The 13,050-nt window shown below is 39.5% G+C and overlaps 1 protein-coding gene across 3 annotated transcripts in view; it reads left to right on the top strand.

Annotated features, from left to right (window-relative positions):
• Positions 1–13,050, top strand: part of tanc2a (tetratricopeptide repeat, ankyrin repeat and coiled-coil containing 2a) — a 114,419-nt gene that overhangs the window by 75,396 nt on the left and 25,973 nt on the right. For all 3 annotated transcript variants that reach the window (XM_056752319.1, XM_056752320.1, XM_056752321.1), the window contains one exon: positions 10,170–10,318. In XM_056752319.1, coding sequence (XP_056608297.1) covers positions 10,170–10,318 — 149 coding nt within the window. The remainder of the gene's footprint in view (positions 1–10,169; positions 10,319–13,050) is intronic.

Here is a 13,050-nt window from a genome sequence, read left to right as displayed (position 1 = left end):
AGATGTTTTTTTATTTTTAACATGCTGTTAACATGCTGTGCAATGTAAGTGTGGTGGTGAGCAGGTGGGAATCTCTTCTCGCTGGTTATTAGTTGGTTAGCTGGTTGTTTGGTTTAAGAATAACAACGATTGTTCAGTTATGACTAGTTGTTTATTCTGCCTGTCATTTTTAAAGTTGGATGTGGTAAATACATAGGTGACTTACATTGGTTACGTCTTCGCAAGTTATGACAGCTGCTGAGCAGAAAAGCCAAGGGATCTGTCACCTCTGTCTTTCTCAGTTTAGTCTGCTGAGCTCTGAGCTAACAGTCTGGATCTGTCCCCAAAATCTTTTTGAAAATCTCTCTTATTTCTCATCATACTTTATTATTAATTCTTACCTCGCTGAGCCCTTTAAATCATAACCAAGCATCCGTCAACCAACAGTTCAATAGGATAGGTGTACAGTCTGACTGTTATTGGACGTCTTTCCAGCGAAGTCGGTCTTTGATGTTTGTCTGTGGCGACATGTTATATCACACAGTCTGAATTCTATGTAGACTTATATAGCATCTATACTGACATCCACATTTATTATATAACTGGTTATTTATCATCTAATTATATGTAATTATATGTAACCTTTTAAGTCCAGTACCTGCAGAATCTGCTTAAGGTGGCACTGGGGTGCAGGTACAGTTCACTCTTAAAAATAAAGGTGCTTAAAAGGTTCTTCCCAGCAATGCCATAAAAGAACAATCTTTGGTTTCACAAAGAGCCATTCAGTCAAAGGTTCTTTAAAGTATAATCTGTATAATCTGAAGAAACTTTTTTCACCACAATGAAACCTTTGTAAGATAGAAAGGTTCTTCGGATGTCAAAGGTTCTTTAGGGAACCATTTAGACAAAAAAAATCCAAGTTTTATTAAGAAGTTATGAGTAACAAAATGGATAACGTTATTTTTATATTATTTTTATTTTATTTTATTTATCACTTACTACAGAAAATGCATAAGTACATGATACAACTTAGAGTTAAAAATAAATAATACATTGATCATTAGATGGCTGGACAGAAAAGTAAAAACTGGTTCCCACTTCAAATTTTGCAGTTAAGTTGGTGCATTTAAAAAAACTAACAGCAGTGTATACTATGAGTTTTATTCTAGTATATAAAGAATGCTTAGAAAAACAAAAGTTCAGTGAAACTGATGCAAACAGTTATTTTTTTGTTGATTTCTTTTGTTTTGCTATCCATTCTCCTCCATGTTGACAGTGCACGTGTTGTGAGAATTTTTCCAAGCATCCTTAAATTCTTCCCAAACTGAGGTGTAGGTTTTTAACTAGACAACAAAACTACCTACAACGTCTTTAATAATATGTTTGAAAAAGAGGAAAGATATACATTTCCGAGGTTGGATGTTACGTTTAGCCACTACTGTGCCTCCGGTTGGAAATCACTGCTTTAACTATGTATCTCTGAAAGTTAGTGTTCGGTTTTCTTTATAAGCCTGTTCCCTGGCACTTTTAATGTTGGAGAATGAGAACTTGTGTAAGAGTATAAGCAGGATTTTTGAGAAACCCTGTTAATGTATTTGTAGCAGACAGCAGGAGCAGATCTGTCACAGTGAAACCTGCCCACGTGGAGACTGTTTGTTAAACGTAGTAATGTCTTTATACAAAAATCTGGAGCTGCCACTAAACATTTCACACCTTCTGTGACGTGGGTTGTTTATTTTTGTGTGCCAGGACTTTCCTGACGCATTCTGGGATAGCAAAGCAACGGATGTATTAAAAATACTCATTTTGTGTATGGTTACAGGAAGCATAATGTTAGCATGTTTGAGTACATTGCATTGAGTCTCTGTGTTTACCTCAGTATAGCTAAATTTAAAAAAGCATTTTGTTTTTGTCATATGCAAATACATCAAAAGGTCATTGGATATTCATATAAAAAGTAGTCCCTGAAGTAATTGGTAACAATTTACAATTATATGGCATTTGTAAATAATAAGTTAATGCATGACTAAGTAAAATGTTATGTTGATTTTTTTCTCTTTTTGGGTTTTTTTTTTGTAAGTTTGTCTTTCTCAAATTGCTTGTCATTGCACAGATTCCCTTTTGATTTGGTAAGATAGTTTCACTAGGGATGCTCAAATCTAGTGCATCTTTGCCACAATGTGATTTTTGGGCTGTGGGAGGTCCGTCTATCTCTCTGTACCACATGCTATCTTTCAGTGTTCTCATTTGGTTTTGTCACAGGAAGTCTGTAGGAAGTGTATCAGTTGTGTTATTTAGGCTAAAGTGTCTTTATTGTTTAATTGTGCACTAAATTTAGATGTTACGTGTGGACAAATCAGGATATCCACCAGATTCCTCAGGTGTGCAGTTATTGCATTGTTTCACCGGTTACTTTCACAAACAAAGATACAACATGTTTGGTATTTGTCCTTACAGATTTCTTGCCTTGTTTTGCCTCAACCAACACGTTTTGAGTTGAGTTTGGGAGACGTGGCAGAGAACAAAACCTCATTTTGACCTCATCCACTTTTCTCCATTTAAACATGCTGTGGTGTTTTGATCTCTGCGTCTATTGTGTCTGCAATGCAGCGGTGTGGTTTTCCTTTAAAAGTTAGCCATGAATGTTAAATCTGGTTTATGTAAAACCTTTATTTCACTAGTAGACCCAGATTCCCTTTTCTATTAGTTACAATTGTTTTAAGAATTAATTCTTTAGTTTTTTTTGTAATTAAGACATAAAATATGAAAAAGTGTGTAGATGTCTATATGTATATATGTTATTTTCATTTTTTTTATGCTTCTTTTTATTTTATATTATTTAATTTAAATGTAATGGTTCTTGGTCTTTTTTATTTTATCTTATCTATTTTATGCTTCTTGGGCTTTTTCTTTTATTTCATTTCACTAGATGCTTCTTTGGCTTTTTTATTTTATTTTAGTAATGCTTCTCGGATTTTTATTTAATTTTATTTTATTTTTATTTGGCTTTTATTTTATTTTAGTAATGCTTCTTACATTTACATTTAAATTTAGTCATCAAGCAGACGCTTTTATCCAAAGTGAGGTAAACAATGGAAGCAATGATTCGATTTTGTTTTATTGTATTTTATTTACGGACTACATTATTTGGAGTGGTGTCCACGTAAGACAAATGACGGATTGTGCATCTTGGTATAGTGTTAAAACGTGACCATCTCAAAAACTCTTCCCCCAATACAATACGTCTCTTGGTGCCATAGGGTTCAGAGAGGAATGACCTAAGCCCCTTTAGTTTAACCGGCCCGTGCCTCTGACCAACAACAACGTGATCCGACCCCCAGCCTCGCACACTTCATTAAGCATTACCATCTGTTTTTCTCTTTCACTCCTGCATGTCACTCTCTTTTACTCTCTGTTTGTTTTGGGGTCGTCCTGACCGGCTCTCGTATCTCTGGCTCCGTCTGTGTCTTGATGATGTTACAGTCTGTACATGCACTCTTGAGGAAAGATATCGGTTTTGGAGAACCTTTCCATTACACTCCAGTAGCTGAGTTTCCTCAGTCGCTCCCGGCTTGGCTGAGATTCTTGACCTGGAAATGCTCTCGGCTGGTAAGGCTAACAATTTGCACCATTCTGGCCCTCTTGTTTAACCTTTTTAAAACTCTGTTTGGGTTCGCGTGTTTGTGTGCGACACATGTCCTTCCAACATTTTTAACTGCGTTTACCAGAGAACAATTGGTGTAGTGGTTTCTTGCCGCTCTCCATTCCTCCCTCCCTCCTTCTGTGGTGTTTGGACTCTGACTTTGCAGACTCCTCATGGTTCCTGTTAAAACTCGAGCCAGCGGTTTCTCTGAAGCTCAGCAGTGCAACCAAACCGCCGTCTAAGTCCTCTCCTCCCCGTTCACTGACAGCCACAAACTACTCTGAAGAAGAAAATAAGCAGGGCTCATTTTCTGCTTAGTCGTTGCGATCGCATGGACCCTGCAACGGCTGGATCGAGCTCTCCTCTCTCGCCCTTTCTCAGTGGTACTGGGTCCCAGCTGTTGGTGGGCTAACTCGCCTGTTTGGATTATGGATTTTGCTTCAACGGTTAGGCGGGCATGTGCCGGGACCAGGGCCAGGTGCACGTGGCAGAGGAGGATGCGATCCCGGCCGTACGACCGGACAGGACGAGTCGGCCTAGGTGCGAAGCGCTCGAGTCGGACCTCTTCGCTCTTCAGGCAGTGGATGTCTCACTTTTGCTGTACATCTCGGGCCTGCGCCTCCAGCCTGAGCTTGTCGGATCAATCCCTTTTGCAGTCGGGATGCTGCACCAGTCCCAGAGGCGCACAGGGTATCGTTGGAGATGGAAGAGATGGACAGAGAGAAGTGTATGGGGAGGATGTTTGGGAGGGAGAGGTAGGGAACGACGAAGAAGATGAGGAAGATGATGATGTTGAGGAGGATGAAGAAGGAGAAGAAAAGGAAGATGGCGAAGAGGAGAAAGGTGAGGCCCAAATGCAAAGATGCGAATGTATATCAAGTCTATTTAGATTTGATCCAGGTCTTATTTGAAGATAATAGACGGGTGTGGAAGAACAGGGTTGAAGAAATTGATTTGAAGTGGTGGACAACAGCAATGATGGCTGAATTTATCAATGCAGAAAGAAAAAATTTGTCGAGATGAAGCAGACCAGCATGTTTCCTTTGAACAAACAAGATTTGTGAAATGCTAATGGCTCATTCGTTTCCTCAATAAAGCGTGTGTCAACTCCTCACCTTTGATGGATGGAAACGTGACACTCCCACATGGGCTTAGTGTCAACTAGAATGATGGAGGCCTACCTGAGGTGTAATATATCTCGATTAGGCGAGATTTGAAAGTAAATGAGATGTATGCATGGCTGGGGTGTAAATGGTGTGAGATGCTAGAAAGGAGAGATGGGGTGATCAGGATTTGATCGATGGCTGGCGGCATGACCTTCCGAAGGCCAGTTCTCCTAGTCATCCACTAAAAGAGGAAAACCATCACTGGTACCAAGGTGTCGTTACCGAAGATCACTTTACAATTTTGACGTGGTACATATTTGGGATATTTTTTAGAACATCCATTGTTTAAAATGGGCATTGTTGGTGTGATCTTTGAGTAAACTGAAATGGTCTGTTCATCTCAAAATGAAACTTCTTTCATCTTTTACTCACATTTATGTCATTTCAAACCTGGATGACCTTCTTTCTTCTGCAGAACACAAAAGAAGATATTTTGAAGGATTGTGGTAACCAACCAACATTGACCCCCATTGACTTCCATTGTATGGACACACATTTCTCAAAACATCTTCTTTTGTGTTTTACAGAAAAAAAGAGTAAATAAATGATGAAAGAATGTGAATGTGTTTGTGAACAATACCTTTAAAAAACATGAAATTGTTCAAACAGGTTTATGGTTGAATGCTAAGTAAAGCAACATCTGGTAGATTGCATCATCATAGTAGTTCCAGTTTTGGTTAACTCGCTCTTAAATTCCAAAATAGAGACTCGAGTTTATCACACTGCAGTTTGGTTTGGTATGCTTAAAATGTTTCACAATGACAGACTTGCTCTGGCCTGTTTGTTTAGCCAAGATTTGTTTGTGAGCCCCTTTGTTGCTCTTTTTTTATTTCCTCCCGCCCTCTATTTCTAAACTGCCAGCACAGCCGGTCTGCAGCTTGGATCTTGGCTTGTTAGATGTGCCGCCCAGTTTAGACAGCCACCCTGTCATCGTACAGCCGTCCTCTCCTCCCTGTGAGCTCGCTTAACACAAAACAGCTTCTGGTTGTTATTTTCGGACATGGAATTTTTTTTGAGTGCTTGAGGGTTATTATAATGTAGCCCATCCGATTGTACTTGGTGCCTGCTTTCCCCCATTAATATCTCTATCACTCTCTCTCTCGCTCTCTCTCTCTCTCTCTCTCTCTATTTTATATTATATACAGTACATACAATCCATGTTATTCATATATTTGATGTTCAAATATTAATGTATATACTATATGTATGTACATATTCATATACACTCACCTAAAGGATTATAAGGAACACCATACTAATACTGTGTTTTACCCCCTTTCGCCTTCAGAACTGCCTTAATTCTACGTGGCATTGACTCAACAAGGTGCTGAAAGCATTCTTTAGAAATGTTGGCCCATATTGATAGGATAGCATCTTGCAGTTGATGGAGATTTGTGGGATGCACGAAGCTCCCGTTCCACCACATCCCAAAGATGCTCTATTGGGTTGAGATCTGGTGACTGTGGGGGCCATTTTATTACAGTGAACTCATTGTCATGTTCAAGAAACCAATTTGAAATGATTCGAGTTTCGTGACATGGTGCATTATCCTGCTGGAAGTAGCCATCAGAGGATGGGTACATGGTGGTCATAAAGGCATGGACATGGTCAGAAACAATGCTCAGGTAGGCCGTGGCATTTAAACGATGCCCAATTGGCACTAAGTGGCCTAAAGTGTGCCAAGAAAACATCCCCCACACCATTACACCACCACCATAATTGCATTAATGAGAAATTGAACAGGTGTTCCTAATAATCCTTTAGGTGAGTGTATATGCACAAGTAGAACAAACATTTTGTATAATTGGCACTCATATTTTGTTGGACAGTTGCGGTCCTGGAGGGACTGAAATGTGTGCCCACGACAGAACTCGGTCACTGTATGCAACCCAACCCTGCAGTTTAGTGTCTCTATGCCAAAGGCAATGGAATGATATCTGAATTATTAGATTAAACTGCCTGCCTCTTTCATTGCAACCCTGCTATTAGACGTTGAACGATTCAATTTTTCCTCCTTTTTGCTGAGTTTTATAGTCTCTGCTTCGCAAGCAGCTTTTTGCATGTGCGGTTTGTAACAGGCTGTGTGTCACCGCTTGCCTTTATGCCGCAGTGATTTCTGCTCAAATTTGAATGGTCTAGCAGTGCATACCAGGGGGCTATAAGTCACACGTTTGACACAGAACCAATCGGCACGTTTACTTCTTGAACCTCTTACACTTCTCTTCTGACTTTATACAGAGCAGCAACATGAGGAATGGCAATGAGGTTTAACCCATGCTGTAATTATGTTTTGGCTTTTGTTAAATGCAAACAGCATGTTTTCTCGTGGGACCGGTCTCCCCATGGGGGTCATAAACAGGAAGCGGAGCCAATTTTTGTGGGGGTTAAAGAGCGGAACTTTAAACAGTTCCCGTGGGACCTTTACAGGCGAGATGTGTAACATAAACATCTGATGTTTTTTGTGACGTCATTGTTGTTGTTTTTTGAATAATAGACAAAACTCGGGTACTGCAGTGATTTTTCCCCGCAGGCCAGTATACTCATTCATGTTACTTTTTTTGTGTGTGTATTTACTAATGCTTTGTGAACCCTATAACTTTACAAGAAAAGTGAAAGGATTTGTACCTGTTTGATATCAGCTGTAGAAATCCGTTCATCGTTAATGTTTTTCCATATATCTCCCTGCTGATGCCTACGAACAACAGCCACATGAATACAAAATACACATATATGTATACACACACAAATAAATTCACACACACACACACACACACACACACATTCATATGTTCATACACATTCAGTCCATATACATATGTACAACATATAGCGAGACACATACATGTACACACACGCCTCTTTATACATGCATACATACATTTACATACAAACACAAACACACACATATAAAGACAGTACATACATACATACATACGTGTGTGTGTATATATATATATATATATACTGTACAAAGACACACATATAAACGTGCAGTATACACAAACACACAAGCTTACTTGTTCACACACACAACACATACATTTACATTTAGTCATTTAGCAGGCATTTTATTCCAAAGAGAAAATGAGCAAAAAAAGCATTGTTCACACCCACACACATGTAGCACACACACGTGTCCAATCCCTGTGGTCTCCCTGACATCAGCCAAGTGATCATCTCTCCTATAGACATGCACTGATACATGCTGGCTGCCCTTATATGTCATGCTTATATGAGTGGATTTGAATGAATTCCAGTGTTAACAGTTGTGCCATCAGGTGTGCGTGTGTGTCATCAGGTGTGCGTGTGTCTGGTCCACAGGTATGCGATGCCTTTGAGTGTTTTGTTGTGCCTACATCCTCCGGCACACTTGTAAGTCTCCATCACTGGCATGTTGGCTTTATAGTGAATCACCAGTTCAGAATGAGCATATTTCTGCAACCACATCACACTCACAAAACCATACAGAGTTCTTGTTTTACCATCTGCAGACGAGAACGTTTTTGAAGAGGCACAGAGTTTTTGGGTCAAAGGAGTAAAAAGCAAGCGAAAGACAAACAAACCTCGTAGACTCTCTGCTTGTAATGCATAGAATTTTCCACCGTGGTTCTATTTTAGCGTCTGCTGGTGTCATTAGTGGTATTCTGAACTTATTACACGCTGTCACAACTGACAAACATTCTCCCTAAGGTACAGGGAATGAGCGAGGAATGCTTGGTTAGAAAATGAAAGAGAGGGACGGATTCTCCAGCACAATCTTTTGCAAACTGTTTAGTTACCATGACAACATTGTTCCCTGCGTTGTTTTATGGAAAGAAAGTGAAAACGAAAAAAAGGTTGTTAATGCTCTGTTAAGTGAGCGAATATTTCACATCTACATCTGCATGCAACCAGTTTGTAGTTTTGGTCATTTTAAATAGAAAATTAATATTGTTTTTCAGAGATGCTTTTTTTAATACTTTTCACTACGACATAATTTGAAGGTAGACAAAAGAACAAATAATAACGACATGTCATGCACATACTGTACTATTGTGTATGTACAGCATATTGCAAATATAACATTCGTTGAAAAGCTCCAACATATAACAAACCTTTAGAATATTGAACTTAATGAAAAAGTTAGCATAATCATTTACATTCATCTCTTCCACAGTTGCCTTTCCTCACCTTTGATGTCGAGGCTAGCAACTTTCTGTTAGCATGATTAGCATATTTCAGTTGCATTGCATCATTTCATTCATGTTTAAGTGGCGGTGGTCTTGTTCTGGGTTCATTTGGTCATATCAGATGTCTGTTCTGAAATTTAAGCTTTTTAACATTTTTGTTTTGTCAGACAGTCTGCAAAGTTTCTTTATGGTACATTTTTCTGAAACTGAATTGTACCCATACGAAAATAACCGTGGTTTAACTATAGTTACGATAGATTTCTAAAGGTAATGCTCCTTCTGCCTGAGGTGTTTTGTTTATCCGAGAAGAATTTGGGGTCTCAGAGGACAGGGGATTGACAGTAAGCCAGGTCTGTGCCGCAAAGGTGCCGTGGCTTGCTCGGCATTTCTGGGAAAGGCTGTTCTGCTCCGTCTGTTTCTTTTAAACAGTCTGATCGTTTCTGTTATGCTTGTGAAAAATGAAATGCGTGGATAAAAAAGCCTAATCCCTAAAAAGCTCTTCTCACTATGGATTTAGCCACCGTGAGACACCTCTTGTCTTTGAAGTCTGCCTGATATGAGCAGTCTGCCCTGTTTTGTCTGTCTTTGTGTGTGTGTGCGAACGCATGGATTCTGGGGGCTCAGACACCTCATCTACACATGTGGTTCCAGAAACTCTCTGACACCCAGACATCCTGCAGCGATAGGGAATTGCAAGTGGTTTTGAAGTTCTACGTGTTTGAGGCTTTAGGCTAATTCACAGCAGTATGTTTGGCGGTTTGGGCTAGTTCAGGCTTCCTTATCTGTTGGTTTTGATAATATGTTTGAGGTAGATGTTTGACACCCATGCAAATGAACTGGATGCTTTGGTTGCTGCCATGGCCAGCATGCTTTCATTCGGGCCATTTGGAGACAGCAGTTCAAAATAAACCACAGGTATGCGGTGCTGAGTCTGGATGTGCTACTGGCTGTCATGGTTTAGTCATATGCACTGTAAAGATGTGAAATTCCAAGAATTATGAAATTATGGAGTCATGGAATGCTGCTTCTGTGAATGCAATATTCCTGCCCAAAAAATTCAACGAATTGGTTGAACGTGATGTAGAATTTTGCGTGACTTTGTTCTGTATGCAGACAGACAGAGAGACAGAAACAACTTGACAGATAGACCAAAACAAAACCTTTATTGCCTCAAGTTGGTGCTTTCTACCCATCTCTGTTGTATTCTTACAGGAGAGGAAGGCCAGGAGCTGGGTCCTCCTCCATCTGTGGACGAGGCAGCCAACACACTGATGACGCGGCTGGGCTTCCTGCTCGGGGACAAAGTGAGCGAAGGGCCTGCTGGTGCTCAGTACGGTATGGAGGAACAAGATGACCCCCAGGTTGGAACCCACACACTAACACTCCAAACACACACAAATCTTATTTAATGCTCTCAGCTGCCCTCTTTGTCCAGTCTCTGTCTCTAGCAAAGCGTAATTAACATTTATTCTTATCTCATTTTTAAATTCAAATTGTTATATGAATTACTTTGATTGATCTTTTTTAATTCCACATTCAGTTAAATGAGAATTTGCTTCCTCAATTCACATTTATTTCAAATTTGCTGATGGGGGGACTCGGCTTTTCAAATATTCCTGATCTTTAAACGTGACAGATGTATAGTGTTTCAGATTAACACGAGCAGTTTGCACCAATGTCTTTGGGACTAACTAGGCGCGTCCCAGCAGGCAGACGCTGAATGTTAAAGAGCCTGAACCCCTGCTGCTACTATATTTACAGTCCGCACTGATCTTACCCAGAATTCCCCTGTGAACATCTGCTTTTAGCCTCAGAGTGCTTAGAAATTTTTCAAGCCAGAATTGAATGTAGCTTGTCTATATACACAGGACCAGTCAAAAGTTTGGAAACACTGAATGTTTCTTTTGAGCTTAAAAGGGGCATATGACATGGATAAAACGAATATTATCGTTTGTTTTCGATGTAATGTAATGTATATACACGATTTAAGGTTAAAAACGCTGTAATTTCCAAATACCGTGCATGTTTATATCTTCTCTTTGCCCGCCTCTCTGAAACACGCGAAAAATGCGAGTTGTGCTAAGATTGGCCAGTTAACTAGTGCGTAGTGATCGGTCGAATACTGCAAGCCTGTGACAGAAATGTAACGCCTCTTTCCATATTTGGAACATCAGGACCCAAAGCATTTGTTCCGACAGGTACGCCCACCTTACTTGCGTATACATTTGGGCGGTCTTTGTCAAATCATACCACAAACTGACGTAGATTTGTGGGGGTGTGGTTACACGAGGCGTTTCAGGCAGGTCTGGGTGAGCGTTCACTTTTAGATAGAATGCATCTTTCGTTGCAACACTTAAAAATGTGCAATTTTACACGTCTAATAGATGCATGGGCAACTTATAACATACCTAAGACACATATGAGCCCTTTAAATATCTTTGAGAGCCAAATATAATTGTGCCAACATATCAATTCTTGCATTAGAAAAACAAGTATTCAAATTTCATATATTAAAAACTGACTTGGCAGCCAATAAAAGCCCTAAATAGATTGGGAACTCCTTCAAAATGGTTTTAAAAGCTTCCCAGGATGAGACCTCAAGAAGCTGGTTTATAAAACGCCAAGAGAACAATTTAGCTAATTCTAAACAAAGGGTAAAATATAACAGTTTGAATTTATCGGTCCTCAACAGGGGGGCCTTGGCCCACAAAGGGGCCCCATCTGACTTCCAAGAGGGCCTCAGGATGACTTTAAATTTAATTTTAAAACAACTAAAAACCATGATATCTCTTATTTGTTCGTTTTTATATTGAATAAACACTTTTCCAATTAATATCAAGCTCTGAAATATTTAATTGGGTAGGAATTTTAAGTTTTTGTGAGCGGCAGGGGGGCCTTTGAATATTGTTGAAAACAGTGGGGGGCCTTTGGAGTCAAACAGGTTGAGAACCCCTGTTTTAGATGCTGCTAGTCAAAACCGTTACAAAAAGCTACAATTTTCCTTATCTAAAGTTTTGATCAGTTAACTATAATTCTAAAAGGTGGAAAATCTAAATATGAATGAGTGTTTTCACATTTTTGACTGGGACTTTAGTACAGTAAAATATAAGTAACATTGACATGTAATATTAAGCACATAATTGTACATCTCCTGAAGTCTATCAAAAGGCTTTCCAGCATTCCACTGGTTAAAAATCAGAAGTAGGTGTTCTCATCGATCTGGCACATAGCTAAGCTCAAGAATGTATTGCAAAACACAAGGCTTCATGCCATTCACATCTTGCTGGAGCGACTGAGAGACCTCCACTGAGCTATTTTAGTGCATGGCTCCTGCAAAGCGAGCATGGTCACCAAAAGGCCACGTCTTCTCCAGCACAGGAGGAATCTCCAGTCTCTCCCACGCACATCGAACCCTAAATAAGACAAAAGTCGTGGATTGAGCTTAGTAGACATATATGGAAAGTTCTGGAGTCCAAGATCTGGTTAACATCAGTTCCTCTTTCAAATGTGAAGTTAGTTTTTTTGTCTGCCCACAAAAGAAAAGTTCAACCCCAAAATGAAAATGTATTACACTCAAGTCATTCCAAACCCAAGAACCCTTGTGTTCAAATTTTGATATAAAACGATTTGTTATAAATCAATGTTTTGCCTAAAACAGATTCTAGATAGAAAACATTGAATAAAATAAAGTTCATATCCAGTATTACGATGTCATCAATGGCGCTCGCTGTAGACATGGGTGCCCATCCTCTACTCTACTACAGTATGTAAGATCCAGGCCTGAATCTATTTTTTTATTCCAGTTCTGTTTTTATCTTTATTCCCATTTACCCTTATAGCAACTCTTTCATCATTCTTTCTGTTTCTTTGTTTCCCACTTCTTTGGTCCTTGAAGTTAAATGAAATGCCACCCCGGTCGTTTTTTGTAGAATGTAGTCGACCACACCACACCAAACTCCTAACCCAAAATAACATACCGCCTTCATTCCTTTTCCATTTGGTTGCGAGTTCAAATGTAATGTTCTGTCATTTATAAGTCAATAGCAATGTATTGAATTACATAATACTGAATCACAGTGGAAAAGTTGTCAGC

The sequence above is a fragment of the Triplophysa dalaica genome, chromosome 7 (assembly GCF_015846415.1).
Source record: "Triplophysa dalaica isolate WHDGS20190420 chromosome 7, ASM1584641v1, whole genome shotgun sequence".
Taxonomy (NCBI): domain Eukaryota; kingdom Metazoa; phylum Chordata; class Actinopteri; order Cypriniformes; family Nemacheilidae; genus Triplophysa; species Triplophysa dalaica.
The sequence above is the reverse complement of the archived record's forward strand: the minus strand, read 5'-3'. Positions and strand labels throughout refer to the sequence as shown.